Raw genomic sequence first — 19,887 nt, forward strand, 5'->3', positions numbered from 1 at the left:
TGCCATTACTTCGTTAAGTTTCGAAAAGATTCAACCCAGTTTCTTCCCCACAGATATTGTTCCCACGCCTCTTATTTTGGGTCCAAGATATGTTTGGCAGAACTATCCCAGCGTAACGATCTTCTATGAGCAGCATTCATCCTGCTAATATCACTATCAGATGGCTGAAGAACTTTGCTTCTTTTTTTAGCAAAATTTATTTTTCTTCCCTCTTCGAGATAATTTAGTGACATACCAAGCAAATCAGCGACAAGTTTATTCCGTCGCCTCTGCTTAAGGAGGCGTGATATTTTGATGTAGCCATTGTGATTAGAAGATGAAGGATGAACCTGCTTTGAGGAACTAAAAGGGACAAGGGCTAAGTGATTGTGGGCTGCATCAGAAAAAGTACTAGAGGGTGAGGGGGATGAGTTTGTTATTGGAAGTAGCTCTAAAAGGCCAGAGCATTCTGGGGCCCCAAGTCCAAAATCACACAAAACCGAGTCCAAAGAAAAACACTTGCATTATTGCATTTCGTTGCAATATACTCAATTTTCGAAAATTGTAATTATTGTATATTTATTTAACTTGTATCGTTATTTTTAAAAATATTAACTAAATATAATTTATAGTTTGTTTGATATTATTATTAAAATTGTTATTAAAAAAAATATTTTTTTAAATATATTAATAAAAAAATATTAAAAAATAATTTAAAATTAAATTTGATAAGATTTAATAATAAAAATATTAAAATATTAAAATAATAAAATATTTTTTTTAACTGTTTTATTAATAACATCTAAAATGATTTATTTTCTCAAAAAAATAATTTTGGCAGCTAGGCATAAGCGCTCTTAGAAACCACTTTAAATTCTTAGCTAATCAATGTGGGATCCTTTTTTCAAATTAAGCTAACTTCTCTCTAGTTTGGGAGTTCACTCGTCGCTACCTATTCTTACAATTGGGCTTATGCAAGTCAGGATTTGGCTTTGAGTACTGTGGTTTACAATTGGCGTCAGCCGCTTTATCTTGTTTCTTGATGCCTATCCCTTCATTATAGGTTTATTAACTAATTTTACATAATTTTTTAATTTAGAGTGATTCTAATACAAATTGTAATTACCCAAGTTTAATAATATTAATTAACTTACAAATTAGAGTCAAATCCATAGTTCAGAGCTCAGACTTAGGCCTTTATAAACTATTTCAAATTTCCTGTTGAGTGGGATTCTTCTCCAAACTAAGTTTAAGCACAGTAGCACTTCTCTCAGCTATAACTACTATCACTATTCCCATTTGGTAACTATTACTACCTATCACTGTCGCCATTTACCCATCTCTATTATTGTGGCCACCACCATTATTTATTAAAATTTTCTAATTATAATTATAATCATGCTATCACTATTAACACTTTATCATTATCGTTATGTGTCATCATTTTTATCATAAATAAAGTAAATATTGAAATAAAAATACCTACATTATATCAATTATATGTATTTTTATTTTATAATTACATAATAGATTAATTATATTATATTATATTATATTATATTTTACTGAGTCACTAAAATGAATATTATTGTAATAATTATAAAAATTAAATGAAAAAATATAAAAAGTAAATGAGTTATTAAAGATGAATGTCATAATGGAAAATAATTATAAAAACTGCACAAATTAAGTACTGAAAATTAATGAAAAAAAAAATAGAAAGTAAGTGAAGCAAAGTTGCAATTTTTCATAACACTATAACATTGACATATTTAATTTTATGCAACTTTGTACGACAGACAATCCCTTCACAATAAAATATATATATTTGAATAGACCAAATAAAGTGTTTAAAGTGGACTTATTATTTAATATGTAAATAAAGTGTATTCTATTTTAGAATTTGCCAATGTTCAATACTTTTCGACTTCATTTTTCACGCAGCCAACCACCATGTCCCCACCCCAGCAGCCTTATTAGAAGAAGAAGAAGAAGAAAGTTTGCAGAATATTTGATAATGCACATATTTTAAAAATTAGTCTATTTGAGTAATTTTATAAATACTCTCTATATTATACTTTAAATATATCAATTTAAATATTATTTTAAATTCTATTTATATAAAGAAATTTTTTACTAATTAATATATAAAATTAATATTTAATTATTTTAAAATCAACCGTGTTGGAATTTTTTTATTGAATGAAATGAAAAAATATTATGCAAAGTTGCAAACATGCCCTTAAATGTGTGTCCACATATATAAATTTCCATATTTAATAAGTGTATATAAAAAAAATTTATTAAACTAACTTGATTTTTTTAAAACTTTCATTAATTGATTTATTAAATTTATTAAAAACCATTAATTTTATTTTTAATGACATCTTATTTTTTGAAATAATTTTTGATCATATCTTTTAGTAATAAATTAATTTTAAACTTTTAAATTTAATTTTTAGATCTGTTTTTTTTTAATAATTTTTAGATCACTATATAAAATTTTGAATTTAATTTTTCTTATTAGTCCACCTAATAGAGACTGAGACGTGTGCATTCTTTGCATATTTTTTTTTCCATTTTTTATTATTTATTTATTTATTTTTCTGCTTGACTCCCTCAAAATTCCGCATTTCATCTTTTGGTCTCTGCCTCATGCCTCTCCTACTTCATCTAAAAGTCGCCCGTACGATACACTGATCAAGAACACAAAAATGGAAGGCATCGATGCCTGCATCCCAAACTGCCCTTATTGCCAGTATAGTCCAACACTTTATTACTTCTCTTTCTCTTCTTCTCCTTCTCAATGCCCTAATTGCCAAAATAATTGGTTTACATCCAACTACGGCATCCCCAGCTCTTCTACTTACGCTTATGAATCGCCACCTCCACCTCCACCTCCACCTCCACCGCCTCCTCCACCTCCACCTCCACCGCCTCCTCCACCTCCTTCTCCACCTCCACAACAACAACAATCATTGAAACCTCCGCCACCACCACCAACACGACCACAGCAAGGACGGCGACCACCGCGACGACCGTCCAGAACAAGAAGCCAGATAGATGCAGGTCTTGCAGAGCAATATCGAAAAAGACAGGCTCAGGTGATGCCCCGTCTAACTGAAGTTGACATTCCCATCGGGGATAATCCAGATTGGAGTAAATTTTCTCTCTCATTCTTAATAAAAAAAATTTTCTGTGTATATTTTTTTTAATCGCCTGATTATTAATTTCTATACACAATGAATGCCAATACTAAACTTGATGTATTTATGAACAACAATTTGTATTTTAAAGGAAAAAAAAAAAAACACATTTGGTGGATTTGTTAATCACGTTATTAAATAGGGATGCATAATCTTAGGTGTTAGTTTAATTGCTAAGTGGATATGATCTCATCTTATTATCAATTGTTGATAATAATATGTAATTATCGACATCTATTAATATGGACAATAATTGTAATTAATTGGTGAAGGAAAATAAAATATACATATCAGCTTTATATAAATATAGCAATGAGTAATACTAAAAAAAATATATCAACTATTAAAAATTATTTATTTGAATGTTGACAAACATAAAATATTTATTTATTTTTATTTTAAAAAAATATTTACATTATTTTTACTAAAAGAAAAAAAGAAAAATATTTTTAAAGAAAAATTATGAAAATAATATCTTTTAATTAAGAAATCATTCACTACATGTTCACTCTCACTTACAATAATACGGATCTCAACCGTTCATTTGATTGCAGGAGATCCATCTCTTTATCTCATGGGATTGCAGTTTAGCATAGTGATCGTCTGGACTGCTATGATCATTCCCTCAACGCTTGCGGCGGTGATGGGTGGTGGCAATGTAAACAATATTATCATGCACGTAATTTTTGATGGGAAAGCATTGAATTACTGAAAATTGATAACTTTTTCTATTGCAAATCAGGTTGAGAAAGCTGAAGCAATCCAAAGTTCGCTCTTTACAGCAGCGATAAACACGTTCTCGCAGATTTTGTTGGGTTCTCAACTTCCGGTGGTGATGCAAATATCCGAAGCTTTCATCATCCCAGCCATCTCCATTGCTATATCAACTAATAATAAATTTAGTGCGACACTCACTCCTCGTCAGGTTGGTTGCCTATTTTGTCAATGCTATCTATCTATATCACGTACATAGAGATGGCATTTTTTTTATCCAATTTAAGTATGTTTAATTCGAAATGATGCATAATTTGTTTAGATTTATACTAAATTAATAATGTTTTATCCTTTTAGTCAACTTGATCATCCCAACTTGAAAATTTGATCCAACTCACTTGAATTTGATATGAATATTAAATTGATAAAATTTATATATGAAGTTTTTTTTAAGATAATAATAATAATAATAATAATAATAATAATAATAATAATAATAATTCATCATAACAACGGATCCCATAAATTCATTGTTAATACTTTTATTGACAAAGTGTTTAATAGCATATTAAAATTTATCATTAAATTTTAAAATTAACTTTAAATTAGTGAAAGATTATGATTGCCACTAACATATGTTAGATCGTTGAATTCGGTGCTAAAAATCCCTTTTTTTTTTTTTTTTGTAGTTACCTATTTGACACATTTTAACCTATAGAATATCTGTCTAATTAAAGTCCTCACTTGACTTTAAATTTTTAGGCCGAGAGATGTATGTCCACTTTTATTTAATTTGTGGCACATAGTATTGTTTTTCCCTGCAACAGAAAGAATCGTGCACATAGGATCCCTTATCAAAAGGAAATAGACTTGAATTCAAAATTTTCCACTTTGATAATAAATATATTAAAAAAAAAAAAATCTAACGTCAATTAGGTTATTAAGAAGCAGTGCATATGGTTTAATTAATGTATATTGTTGTGCTCACATGGCGTTTGTATTTATTTTTTGTGGGTGGTCCTCTACATTAGATGTTTAAAAGATCAATGAGACGTATGCAAGGAGCAAGTATTGTTGGGTCCTTCCTTCAAATCATCGTTGGTTTCTCTGGTCTAGGGGGGATTTTCGCAAGGTGGAATATTTTGTAATTTATTCAATATATCAAATAAATTTTAGTGGAATTTGGGATTTTTTTTTTATTAAGAGCTTTAATTTGGATTTCTTATGATGCCAGCAAGCTTACCATTCTCTCTTCTATTCCTCTTGTGACTCTCACTGGACTTGGGCTTTATGCCCGTGGATTCCCGCAGGCAAGGCCTATGCTTTATTCAATTGGTTTTTTTATAAAATAGACATAATTTGTAGGTTCCTTCCATAGTTATTTTATTTTTAATTTAATTTATTTTCTATTATTAAATTAAAATTTATCCATTCATTCAATGATAATCATTAATAAAATAAAATTTTCTTTATAAAAATTAAAGTTATGTTTTGTTAGCTGGAATATAATATTCCATCCAATTGCATGTTAATGTTGCAGTTTGTTCCATTAATTTGAAATTATACGTGATGTGATATTTCTTCAATTGGATTGATGCTTGTAGTTGGCAAAATGTATTGAAATTGGACTCCCAGCAGTGGCTATTGTGATTTTCTCAACCCAGGTAAGTTACATGGTTTATTAATTACTTATTTTCCAAGTTCTCTTGTAGTTGGATCTATCCTGTAATATGTAAGAATCAGATTTTTTTTTTCTTTTTACAATTTGTTTAGGCAAATTATATTATTCAGGTAAATTGTCAAAGTATTTTTTTATAAGTAAAAATTTTATTAATTATAAAACTAGAAAAAATTTAGCATAAATCGCTGACTAAATTGGATCGTTAGACCATCCCATGATATTCTATTCAGATTACACCAAAGAAAAAAAATAAAATATACTTGAATCCAAAACATGAATTTTCAAAATTTTTAAATTTATATGCACAATGTAATATTTTGGGTTACTTTTCATATAGAAATTCATATTATTAATGCAGTTCCTTCCCTATATTTGGAAACCAAAAAGACCTATACTTGTTCGATCAGTTGTGATCACGATCTCGATTGCAATTGCATGGACCTTTGCAGAAATTTTGACCGTGGCTGGTGCATATAATAATGCATCTCAAGAGAAACAAAATAATTGTCGCACTGACCGTTCAGGGCTCATCCCTGCTGCACCTTGGTGAGATCAAATTTACCAACTACAACTTGATTTTCATTCTTGCTTTATCTTCTCACTTTACATGTTGAATTACACATAAAATTGTTCTCTTCATATAATAATTTTTTACTTTGTATAAATATATAGTCGGTGTTAAAAGTGAAACAAGGTAGTTTAAACCTAGCTACTTTGTTTCCCTAAAATTTGAAGCTGCAACCATGAATTTGGCTTACCAAACTTTGACTATCAACAAGATTTCAATTAGTTAAAGCAGCATGTACTAGCATAGGCAATTATTCTTTATCAATTTTTTTTACAAAGAGAAAGCAGAGGGAGAGAGTATTAAACATTAAAAAAAAATTAATTTTTACTAAATTATCTTTTAATGTAATCTTAAGTAGCCAATCAAGGGATAACTTGATTAGTCTTCCTTCATCTTTAAGTTGTAAAAATCGAAGTGAACTTGAGTTCAATTCAAATATCTATTTTGAGATTATTCACGTTTATAGTGAGAAAAGAAGAAGCCTTTCTTTCATTTGTGTCTATCAATTATTATTCAGCGCATTATTTCTTTATTAAATAAATTAAAAAAATAATTTGTAGTATGGACCATTTTACTGCTCTATTCCATGTGATGACATATAAAATTAATTGGTGAAACTTGCAATAATAACTGTTATTTTTGTGACTTAAAATTTAAATATATTTTTTATAGAAACTCAAATTGTGACCCGACGGGAAAGTCTCGCGCTGCTATCCGATTGGGATAAAAAAGTGAGATTTGTGGTGGTAGCGGAGGGCGTGGGCCTATAGAGTAATGTTGTAATACTCTATGCTTTTTCGGTAGAGTTGTAAAATATTCGGAAAACATATTGGAGTTAGGGTTTAAGAGTTATGAGTGATTGTATCTTACTCTTTTCATCATAGTGAAACTTTTTTTCTCTTATATTGCCCGTGGACGTAGACCTTACTGTTGAACCATGTTAAATCTTGTGCTATTCTTTCTCTTTCTCTTTTTATACTGTGTGATTGTGCGATTTATGTATGCGCCTTAAATTTGTATGCTGGCCATAATAATAACATTTTGCTACAATTAATATATGCAGGATCAAGGTACCAAATCCATTTCAATGGGGCTATCCTACTTTTGAAGTTAGAGATATCTTTTTAACGATGGCTGCTTCATTTGTTGCCACTATTGAGGTTAGATATATATACATTATGAGCATTTCCTTAATTTATTTTATATACATCTTATACTATGGTTTGCCAAATCACTCATTTAGAGAGAAAAAAAAAGCAAAAAAATAAAAAAAATATAGCTTTTTTCTTAAAAAAAAAATTGTGTACAGTTATTGGAATTGCTCCCATGGGAGTCTATATTATTTATAAATTAATGTTAATAAAAGGTTTATTAAGAATGGATTAATAGGTAAGGGTGAGCTGATTTCGGTTCAAACTGAAAAATCGAACCGAACCGAGTCAATTCAGTTCAATCGGTTCGGTTTTAAAACTTAATCAGTTCGGTTCGGTTTTGCATTATACAAATTTTAGTTATTTCGGTTTGATTCGATTTTGAAGAGAAAAAATCAGTTAAACCGAACCAAATAGTAATTTATATGTTCAAATCGAACCAAATCGAATCGAATCGATTTTTGAATTGATTTATTTTTATGAAAAATTTATGAATTATATTTAATTTTTTATATATTAATTGTTTAATTTCATTGATTAATGGTTATTAAGTTCAAACCAAAGTCAAAATTAGACCAAATAACTTGAAAATCAAGTATAAATTAAAAATCAATAAAAAATAAAACCGACCGGTTTAAATTGAACCGAACCAAAATAAAGTAATTCGATTCGATTCGATTCAATTTTTTACCTATTTCGGTTCGATTTGATTTCTCAAATACATAATCTAATTTTTATAATTTAATTTGGCTCGGTTCGAACCGAATACTCACCCTATTAATAGGTTTAACACTACTCATTAATGACGATGGTATTCGAATCTCACACCTCCCTCACCATTTAGTTTTCAAACTAAATATAATTAAGAAAAGGAAGAGGAAGACGAAATATGACTTTGTATTTTGTTTTTCTTAGGCTTCCAATTTTTGGGTTTTTGATTTTTTTTTTTTTAAATTTACTTTCAAATATTTTAAATTATTGAAAATACAAAAATTATTTTTAATTAATTAAGAATAAAAATTAATGCTTTAATTTGTTTAATAAAAATTAGATTAGATTAAATTAAATTTAAAATTTTATGTTAATTAGGACGCAAAAATTAATTGAGCATTTTATCAAGCAAAGGAAGAAGAGAAGAAGATCACAAGCTGCGGTCGAGCTATTAGTTAACTATTTGTAATGTTATTTAAAATTAGTTAGCTAGTTTTAGAACTTAGTTAGCTAATTTTGTTAATCAGTTAGCTTAGCTATCAGCTGTGCTTTTCTTGTTAGCTCTCTTTCTTCTTCCTCTTTTCCTCTTGTATATGAACATCAGAAGGATATTCTAATCGATGAGAAGCACATTTTCATTCTAGCACATCTTTGTAATATGGTGTCAGAGCTAGAGATCCAAATCTAGATCTAGAGATAGTTATTTTCTTCCTTTCTTATTCTCAAGGCTTTACCGTTCATCAATGGCGGCAATGTCCTTTATAGCTACTGCAAGTCTATTAGAAGATGGTACTTCACTCTGTTATCTTTATCATTCAGAAAATCGGAACTCAGTAGTAGTAATTACCTGAACTCATCTCAACCAATTTTCTATCAAGGAGGAGATCTAATCAAGGGTTTCTTGATGGTACAATTTGTAAGTCTTCACAGCATCTCCCTTGGATTCGTTGCAATTATCTCTTTGCAGCATGGTTTCTAAGATCTGTTTCCCTTCGTGTTGCTTCAATTTGGGGAAAATTGCATCAAAGTTTTTTAGGGAGGTTTCGGGTCTATTATTCATCAAGTCTCAGATGTTACTACGGATTCAGTTTCAAGAAATATTGAGGACATAATCTAAGATAGCTAATCCATTTAAAGATCAAGTTCACAAGTTGATGCCGCTTCTGAACAATCAAATTACTTCATTTTCTTCTCAAGTGAACATGGCAGGAATAAATTCTTCCATTTTTTCTACAGCATCTTCATCAATTTCACATAAACTTTTTCATTCTCAATCTATTGTATATCCTTTGATTGTGGATAACTGGATACTAGTGCCACAGATCACATAATTTGTTCTAAGTCATTGTTTCTTAATTCAATTCCTGTGTCTAATTCCTTTGTGTCTTTGCCTAATGGAGTAAAAGTACAAGTTACTAAAATGGGTACAGTACAATTGAACTCTTTCCTTACTCTTCATAATGTCTTGCTTATTCCATCGTTCTCCTCTTCATAATGTCTTGCTTATTCCATCGTTCACCTTTAGTCTATCGTTAGTGAGCAAGTTAGTTCTGTCTAAAAAGGTATGTTTCATCATTCTGTCTCACTATTGTTTTCTCCAGGCCCTTTCATCATGGGAGACAATTGGTCTAGCAAAAATCAAGGATGGGTTATTTGTCCTGTCACAAGAAAGTATTAATCAAAGTATTTGTCATTCTTTTCAGTCTAATACAGTTTCTTTTGAAACCTGGCATCACAGGTTGGGTCATCCTGCTAATGATAGACTAGTTACTTTATAGTCCTAGCTTTCCCTTTCCTCTAAAAATTCTTCCTTTCCATGTGATACTTGTCCAAAAGCAAAACAAAGAAGATTATTTTTTCTCCCTAACATATTCCTAATACTTCTGGTCCTTTTGAGCTTATGCATATGGACATATAGGGCCCTTATTCTCAAAAAGATATTACGGAAATCATTTCTTTTTGACTATTGTTGATGACTTTACCGAAAATGTCTGGACTTTTCTCATGAAGTCAAAATATGAAGTCTCTTTTCTTGTTCCTCAATTTCAAAAACATGTTCCCTCAGTTTCTAGCTTCCATCAAACAGATTAGAATTGATAATGGGATTGAATTCCTTTCACATTCATTCTTTGCCTCTAATGGCATTGTGCATCAAACAAGTTGTCTGTATACCCCCCAGCACAATAGTATTGTTGAGAGGAAATACCAGCACATCCTTAATGTTGCCAAAGCTTTTTTGTTTCATTCTCATCTTCCTCTCATGTTTTGCGGTTTTGCTATACTCACTTCTCCATATCTTATCAACAGAATTCCCATGGCCAAATATCAGAATAAATCACCCTTTGAACTTCTATTTCACAAAACTCCTTCATATTCTCATCTTAGAGCTTTTGGTTATCTGTGTTTTGCCTCTAATCTCATTGCTCATAGAAGTAAATTTGATGTTAAAGCCAAAAAGTGTCTCTTTGTTGGTTATCCAATTGATGTTAAGGGTTATCTTTTGTATGATCATGATTCAAAGACTTGTTTTGTTTCAAGAGATGTAGTCTTTCATGAAAGTGTCTTCCCTTTCTCAACAATCTTCTTCTCTTATGTCTCAACCTAGTTCTATTGTTCCAAATTTAGTTTTACCAACTGTTTCTATTTTTCCTTTATTAAATATATCTGTTTCTAATTCCTTTCCTCTTATTTCTCGGTCAACTTCTAGTCTAAATACCATGTGCGATCATAATGTGTCTGATTTGTCTAATTTTGTCCCTACTTTAATGGAACCTTATCTACTGTTCCTGCCTTAAGAAGGTGTACTAGACAAGTTAGATTACCAGTGCATCTTCATACCTATCATTTATAATTGAAATCAGGTCAAATTCTTCCATCTTCTGTATCTTGTCATACTTCTTATCCTATTAAAAATTACATTTCCTATGATAGATTGTCTCCTCATTACAAGTCTTTTATTCTTAATTTTTCTTTCACTTTTGAGCCAACTTCATATCACCATGCTGTTCAATTTGATCATTGGAAACAGGCTATGAAGGATGAACTTGATGCTTTAGAATAGAATAGGACTTGGACTATTACTCAGTTGCCTATAGGTGCCAAATCAGAGGGTTGTAAATGGGTTTACAGGGTGAAGTTTAAATCTGTTGGTACCATTGATAGGTACAAGGCTGGAGTTGTGGCCAAAAGGTACACATAGAGGGTTGGATTTGATTACTAAGAGAATTTTAGTCCTGTTGCTAAGCACACTACAGTTAGGACATTTCTTGCTCTTGTAGCCATTTTCAGTTGGCAACTATCTTAATTGGATGTTAATAATGCTTTTCTGAATGGGGATTTCTGAATGGGGAGCTTGTTGAAGAAATTTACATGGATCTTCCTCCTGGTTATATACCTTTGGAGGAGTATGGTGGTGATGGCTCAAAGTTAGTTTGCAAACTTCAGAAGTCTTTATATAACCAGGAGGCTAGTTTTAGAATTTAGTTAGCTAATTATGTTAATCAATTAGCTTAGTTGTCAATTGTGCTTTTCTTTTTGGTTCTCTTTCTTCTTTCTCTTTTCCTCTTGTATATAAACTTCATATGGTTATTCTAACCGATGAGAAGCACATTTTCATTCCAGCACATCCTTGAAATACATTTGATATAAATTGAAGGGGGAAAATGAACTTTATGTGTAGCTAAATATTGTTTTTTTTTCCCTGCATGATTTTCCGAAAATGAACTGTAGGGTTAATAAATATTTTTTTGAGAAGATTTTATAATATTTTTGAAGAACATAATTTAGTGTTTCATGTCCTGAAAAAAATATGAATCTTCTTTATTATGTAGATAATGGATCCATATGATTGTAAAATAACATACATATCTACTGAATGCACCATACGAAAAATTATTTCATGCACTTGAAGCACACCCTCGGACTTAGAATCCATAATTTACAGGGTAATAAAAATTTTAAGAATGGAAGATTTACTATTTTTTAGTAAATCTGAAATATTCTATAATTAACCTAATATTTTTTCTTCATGATTTTCTTTTATGCCTGCCATTTTGGCTATTTCTCTTTTCTTTGGCTTTTCCCTTTTATTGATAAGAGTTAATGTTAATGCAGTCCATAGGAACATTTTCCACCTCATCAAGATTAGGGGGAGAATTTCGTGCAAAACCCCCAAAACTCAATGGTCCAATTGCCAGACAGGTGACTTGTCAGAACTATTATGCTTTTATCCATTATCATCTTGCTCATACTTGCTATTTGTTTGTAACTAAATATTTTTCTTTCAGTTTTAATGATTTCCTCTAAAAAAAATTGAAAAATTTTTATTACACTCATGATATCTATATAATATATCTATAAGTTTTTTAAAAATACACTACAATAAATGTTTAAACTAACAATAAAAAATTTTGTAGCGATATTAATTTTGTTGTTATAAAGTTAACATATAGTAGCAACATGAACAATTACTGCAAATGATACATAAAAAAAGATATGGCAATAATTGTTGTTTATTATTGTTATCATTGATAAACTTTTGACAGCAATAATTATTGCTGTTAATAATTTTTTTTTTGTAGCAATCATAATTTTTTAGTAGCAATATGCAGTAATTCTTATATTGCTGCCATAAATTTATGGCAGCAAATTTTATACTTTTAGCAGTAATATATAAATTGTTACATGTTGCTACAAAAAAAATTGTGATTGTAGATATTATACAATAAAATTATGATTGCTAAAAAAAAATTTATTGACTGCAACAATTATTGTTGTAAAAAATTTAACAATGATAACAATATTAAATAATAATTATTGTCATATTTTTTTATTTACTATTAACAATAATTTTTTATATTGCTGTTATATGTTAACTTTATAGCAGCAAAATTAATGTTGCTGTAAAATTTTTCACTGCTAATTCTAATATTTGTTATAGTACCAGTGAATTACATGTCCTTTAAAAATACTTTATTTATTTAATTAAGTGTCAATTTATCTTTTATTTCCCTTTTATATGTTTCTCTATTTTTTTTATAATTATTTTATTTATGTTTTTTAAAGACAATAATTTATCAATATATAATTTTTATTTTTTAAGCTTATTTTTTAATTATTATCATATAAAATTTAATTCGTGCACACATATATTTTGTATAATAAAACCAAAAAGTCATAATCAATTATAAAACTAAATTATTAAATAATTTTATTGAAAAATATACTATTATACAAACAAGTAAATATTATCGCCCACACTTGACCTTTTTTAAAATAACAAATTATCTTTTTTATTAATGTTTTATTTCAACCATTATCATAGAAACTATAGTGCTTAATCTACTATTGCAAATTCAAAAAATGTATATATAACCTAAGATATTGTATTTATAACAAAATTATTATATTGTATTAATTATTTTATTGCCATAAAATTAATTTACAATATTTTTTAAAAAATAAATATTAATATACGTGCACCATGCCAGCACCTAACCAATTTTATTTTAACCTATTACATCATTGCTGTCTATTTTTTTTAATTTTTCTCCCTATTAATTTGTCTAGCTCATTGATAGTCATGCAATAAATATTCAAGTTTCAAACACTAAAGAAAGAAAATATATTGAATGAATCCATTTATGAATTATAAAAAATGTTAAAAAGCCACTAACATATTAGGTGCAGTAGTAAGATCTACTGCACTTTTAAAAGAAAAACTCAGATTTAATCTTTTGAGAAGGTATTGTTGAAAGGGATAATGAATTGTAAAACGAACGTAAAGAGTTACCTTTATATATTACAAAAAAAAAAGATTATAAATAATAGAAAAAAATTATAATAATTAAGTCAAAAGAAAATATTAGGATTGCAATATGGATGTTTCGTAATTAGTTTAATTTATTTACCACACCTTTTCTATTTGGAACAGTTTGATTTTGCTTGTTTTTTTCTCATTTTGTTGATAAGACTTTATGTTTTTGCAGACTACTAAAAAAGATGTTGATAAAAAATATTCGTCGATAGCAAAGAGAAAGTATAGGAGTGCACTACCTATTTCGCCTGATCTACTCCGTTATGCTATTGGCTTACAGGTACCAAGTGATCTTTTTATTTTTATTTTTTTTCTTCCTAAAAGACTGTTTAGAATAATTGTATTTTATAAAATTTTGTGAAAATTATTTTTAAATTTAAAATTTTATATTTAGAATTAAAAAAAATAATTTTTAATCCTGTAGAATTGAACATTATTATTAAAAATTTCATAAAAATAGGTGAAATTATCAATTAAATTTCACAAAATTTACCACACATTTTTATAAAACTATCCATATTTTCATATATATTTTTTTTTCTCTCAAAAAACTCCATTTTTCACCCTCAGCTTCATATCATCATTCTTTTCACTCACGAAGCCCATTTTTTCACAGTCATCTATTTATCTTTGTATTTTGACATTTTTTCTTTTAATATGACTATGGGGTATTAATGCATTTTTTAATAATAGAGAATAAGTCACAAGGAAAAGATGTGTTATTGATAGATATTATTTTGTCATTCTAAATTATTTAATTTACATAGTGGTAGATATTATTTTAAAGGTTATAATATATAAAATATGAGTATATTATGTATCTTAAAAAAAAATTATATTAAGCAAAATAAATATAATTATGAAATTATTATTTATTTTATAAGATTAATATGTCAAGAATATTTTACGAAATAAATGTAAATGAATTGAATTTTCAATTCTGTATTTATTTCAAACATGATTTTATGGAATTCAAATCAAATATTACCTCTGTTCATTTGTTTTATAGCATTTGGACTTTGCACAGTAATTAAGAAAATAATTTAATACACTCATTTTTATAAAAACATACTTGACTAAATTATTCTTTATCTCACTTAGAAAATTATATAAATATTTATTGTATTTAATATAAATAAAGAGTAAGATTTTAAAAAAATAGTTAATACTTTTTATTTTTAAATGTGACAGTGAAAAATTTAAATACGACAAATAAAATAAGAAAAATTATATATATTTTAAGTTTCAGCATATACCAAATATGAAATTCACTCATCTATTTAGAATTTTTTTGCTGCAAGTTGAATTCTAGCATGCCAAAAAGAGAGGTTAAGATAGCCTTATAAATAAAAAATTTTTATTCAATGCTTAAACTGATTTACTGTGACTCTGAGGTAGTAATTTTTCTTTAATAATTCTCATCATTAGGCATTTTGAGATCTTTCACATTCTGTTCTCGATTCAGCATCACTTATTATAACTTCTCTGAATTTTCAGGGAATTGGAACTTTATTTGATGCAGTTTTTGGCATGGGACTTGGTTCCACTGCTTCAGTGTAAGGAATAAACTTTAAATATCCAAAATATAATGTTAATTATTATCTCCGTTAATTTTTATTTTTTATATTTAAATTTTATATAATAATTAAAAAATAATTAAATTATTTACTTTTTTTATAAAATATATTAATAATTAATTAATATTTAAATTATATAATAATTAAAAAAATAATTAAATTATTTATTTTTTATAAAATATATTAATAATTAATTAAATTATTTTTTATTTCACTTAAAAAATTATATAAATATTTATTATAATATTAAATAAAAAGAAAGTAAAATTAAAAAAAATTAGTACTTCTTAGTTTTTTAAATGTAACAAATAATTTTAAATAAAAAAACTTAAATATGATCAATAAAAATAGATGAAGTTAATATTTTCTAACGTGGAATCCCATTCATACTTGTAAATAGAATTGTGGATTTAAAAGTCTATCGAGATTAAATTGAGTGACAAGATATATATATATATATATATATATATATTTTAAACAAGGTTATTTATTTATTTATTTATATGGAGGAGAGAGACTTTATTTACTGACACGTCAATTTGATAATGAAAAATTTTTATTGGAGTGATTTAAATATGCATTAAATTAAAATTTGAAAGATTTTAAGATATATACAAATTAATGTTTATAGAAAATATTGTTATAAAATTAATGGACAATGACTGAAATTAATCTCTTTCTTGTAAGGACTCTAAAAATTTTTGGCCTATCAACTAATAAAAAAAAAAATTTAAATCATATCGTATTTTTGATAATTTTACAAAGTTCTTTTAATTTTGGCAAAATTTTTAAAAATTATTGAAATTTTATTCAATTTTTACTGATTCTATTAAAATTTAAAGAGTTGAATAAATTTGGGAAAACACGATTTGATTTTTTTTTAATTAATAGGCTATTTTTTTTTTTTTTTTTTTTTATGAAGATGTCAGGTCATGCAATAAAATAATCAGAACGAATTGATCTAATTTATCTAAACAATTTGCACCGATCAATTCTAATTCTTTATAGAACGGATTTAAAAATAAATCAATTGATCACTTATTTGTTTTGATTAAAATTGGTTTAATTCATCAAGATCGGTCTAGTCTTACGACTATGGTATAATTAAACCCGTAGCTTTTGTAAGAGGATTTTCTATTCTAATGCTCTTATCTTAATTTGAATATTAATTAATTAGGTGATTGAATATAATTTTGATGGTCGCTGCAGTGACCATTCTGGATTAGTGGGATTAACAAGGGTTGGCAGCCTGAGGATCGCTTTCGTATCAGCAATTTTCTTGCTTCTCTTTTCCACACTAGGTGTAGTATTTCCCACCAAAGTACATATCTTGTATATTATCATTGGCTATCTCTGTTTTATACTGTTTTATATTTTAATCTGTTCATACAGTACTGTTTGATATAATTAGATGAGATAACATCTTTAACAGGAAAACTCACAGCTATTCTCGCTTCTGTACCTTTGTCAATTGTGGCATCTCTGCATATCGTCTTCTTCCCTTATGTGGGTATGTACTCCTTTCCGCGTTTTAGCCAAGATTGTAGTTGAATTTCATTTTTAATGAGTAATTAAGTAAATTAAGCTTTTATTTCATTTTTTTTATATATTTTGGAAACATTTAAAGGAAATAAGAATAATTAATCTTTGAACCCTTAATATCATGCATTATAAATCCTTAAATCATAATTATTTTCGTAATGATTACTACTAAACTTCAATTTATATGGGTCTAATTGCTAAATTTTATTTTTTTTTTTAGAAAAATTATTTACTATTAAATTTGCACAAGAATTTCAACTAAATCATGACAGTAATTTGCCACACTGTACTGGGGAACAAGTCTAGATGCCCATGCTTTATACTTTCGTATCACATTATGTTTTTATCTTATTTTTATGTATAATTACTGAACTGAGACAGATTTGTTGGGTTAATTAACAGTTTCAGCAGGGCTTGAAGATCTCTATTACTGCGAATTGGATAGGTTCAGGTCAAAGTTCATTCTAGGCATTTCTCTCTTTATGGGTCTCTCTATGAATAAATACTTCCATAATTATGATTTATTTTCTGGTCAAGTACTTCCTCTTTCTAGATCCTCCTGGGTGAGTATTCAATTACAGATGCCTATTGAAGTTCATGTAACATATTAAGGGACTCGTACACTATAGATTTTTCTCTTTTTTTTTTGGGTTTCAGTTCAAAGAAATAATGCAAGTAATTTTCTCATCCGCATCAACGACTGCAACTATATTAGCTTTCCTTTTTGATCTCCTAACTCCCAAAGAGAAGCTGAAGAAAGAGAGGCCAATGGCGAGGAAGGAGGAGGAGAAGAAGGAGGACGTGGTGGAGCCGTTGAGGCCGCTGAAGGAGGATTGGAAGATTTATACTGCTTCAACACGTTCAAGCTGGTCTACCTTAGGGATTCGTCGTTCTCGTATGAACGGATAGACTTTTATAGTTTGTTGTAATTCTGTTTTTGTTAGAAATTTATAGACGCTGGAAAGGCACACTTAAATGGTGTCAAAAGGTAACAATGATGCCATTAAAATCATCGCTTTGGCTGTGAGATCTTTCAAGTTTCAAATGAAACCAATTAAATCACATATGGTGTCAAAAGGTTATTACTTCCTACATTCTTAGTTATTAGTTTTCTTTACTCTTCTCTTGTATCTTCTACATTAATTACACTATCAATCATACATCTCCACCACCATAGAAGCAATTTCCTCCTCCACTGTGGCTGCCTCTAATTATTAGGAACCTCTCTCTCTGTTGACCCACCCCTCTTGTGGTGTCTCTTGACATTAAAAACTATTTCACTAATGAAAGGTGCTCATATTCACCAACTATTGGATATGGAAATTCTTATTCCTTTTAGGTGAAGTAAAAAAGAAAAATGTAGAAATTTTGATGTTTCGGAAAAGTTTTTGAGGGTAAAACAATCTTTAATAAGTAATCATGGTTAATCAAATGCTAAATATTGTTTTGTTCTTAATGTTTTAGGTTGTATATGTTGCATTTCGCCTTTGTTTAATTTAAAATGGATAAAAAATTAATTTGATCTTTGTATTTGACACAAAACTTAATTGGCAAAATATTCAATTTAACCTCTGTACTTACTGGAGAAGTTCAGTTTAGCCCATTTTTAATTTTTTTTATCTAAAATAACTTAAAATTTTCATTTTTAATTCAATTTAACCCAAAAATTAAAATTGTTGGGCTAAATTTGTTGATTTCTTGATTTGAATTAAAAATCAAGAAATTCAATTTCTTAATTTTGGAGTCAAATTTCTTGATTTCTTTATTTAAACCTAAATATTAAGAAGCTCAATTTTTTCATTTTATTAATTTTTAGGTTAAATTGAGCTTAAATTGAAATTTCTGGATTAAACTTATGAAAAAAAATTAAAAAGAACTAAATTAAACTTTTTCAATAAGTATAGGGGTGTAATTGAACTTTAAGCCAAACTTAATTTAACACATAACAACTCCTATTTTTAGCAACAATTTATTAATATAAATTAGGAAAACTTAGCATAGACAAGTTCAATTACACCCTGGTCAATCGAAAAACCCCATACACTCAAACCTAAAACTTAACATGCTAAGTGCAAAAACCTTACAAAAGGAAATACAACCAAGATCAAATAGAGTTCAGCTACAAAAATGAAAATAACGTTGCAACAATAGCTCAAAACCAAAGCATAAAGAAAACCCAATCAGTATAAACAAATAAATAAAGTCCCTGGCATAAACTAGCATCAAAACTAAGCACATCAATGCCCACTATCAACAGCCATTATGTAGTATCAAAAATTCTAGAGAAAAGCCTCATCCTAGCAACATCAACCAAGGACCACTCCAAAGATGACTGGATATTTCATGAAACAAATGGTCCTGCAATCAATACATGTATAACAAAAAGGAGTGGACAAACCCAATTTCAGTTTTGCTATTTTTTGGTTACCAAATTCAACCTTTACTTTACTTTCTTGTACACTTAAAAGGCCCTTGATTTTGGAATAATTTTCCTTTCAAATTCTGTTTCTTTTTTCTTATTTATGATCATTGGAGCCAGCAGATATCTAGTTAAAAATAGAGAGTTTGAAAATTGTATGGTGATTACTGATTCCTTGACATATTTCAGATGATTATGAAAATTCTGCAAGGAAGGTAAAGAAACTAAGACAAGCCAAGACAAAGCAAAGTAGTATTAGTATTATGCTATAAATGGCTTCCACTTGTATTCGAATTTGAGACTTCACAGCATTGGAGATAACTCTAGTATCACCAAGCTAAATCTCATTGATAGATATGTATTATTAGTATTATAGTATTTGGGCATATAACTCATAGTACATGGCGTGGAGATTTAAACTTCACAATTCCAACATTTCAAAAAAAAAGTAGATATTAGTTAATAAATATAATAATATTAACAAAGTGGGCTAGATTATTCTTGTAAAATAGCAAATATATAGC

General features: G+C 28.2%; 1 protein-coding gene across 1 annotated transcript; it reads left to right on the top strand.

The window, feature by feature from the left end:
• Positions 1 to 2,616: 2,616 nt before the first annotated feature.
• LOC131182315 (nucleobase-ascorbate transporter 4-like) lies at positions 2,617 to 18,006 on the top strand. Its single transcript, XM_058151395.1, has 15 exons — positions 2,617 to 3,138; positions 3,740 to 3,843; positions 3,928 to 4,110; positions 4,931 to 5,031; positions 5,134 to 5,209; positions 5,504 to 5,563; positions 5,939 to 6,126; positions 7,212 to 7,308; positions 12,124 to 12,210; positions 13,998 to 14,105; positions 15,323 to 15,381; positions 16,612 to 16,703; positions 16,835 to 16,912; positions 17,347 to 17,507; positions 17,602 to 18,006. The coding sequence occupies exons 1-15, from the start codon at positions 2,694 to 2,696 to the stop codon at positions 17,851 to 17,853; spliced, it is 2,091 nt and encodes a 696-aa protein (XP_058007378.1). The 5' UTR covers positions 2,617 to 2,693; the 3' UTR covers positions 17,854 to 18,006.
• Positions 18,007 to 19,887: the final 1,881 nt, after the last annotated feature.

Source organism: Hevea brasiliensis, chromosome 8 (assembly GCF_030052815.1).
Source record: "Hevea brasiliensis isolate MT/VB/25A 57/8 chromosome 8, ASM3005281v1, whole genome shotgun sequence".
Lineage (NCBI taxonomy): Eukaryota > Viridiplantae > Streptophyta > Magnoliopsida > Malpighiales > Euphorbiaceae > Hevea > Hevea brasiliensis.

What these genes read in the sequence shown, in the direction of transcription:
- LOC131182315 (XM_058151395.1), top strand. Translation starts at nt 2,694, where the DNA reads ATGGAAGGCATCGATGCCTGCATCCCAAACTGCCCTTATTGCCAGTAT. An exon ending in CTAGGGGGGATTTTCGCAAG is followed by an intron (nt 5,032 to 5,133) that starts GTGGAATATTTT and finishes TTATGATGCCAG; the next exon opens with CAAGCTTACCATTCTCTCTT. An exon ending in CTCATCCCTGCTGCACCTTG is followed by an intron (nt 6,127 to 7,211) that starts GTGAGATCAAAT and finishes TAATATATGCAG; the next exon opens with GATCAAGGTACCAAATCCAT.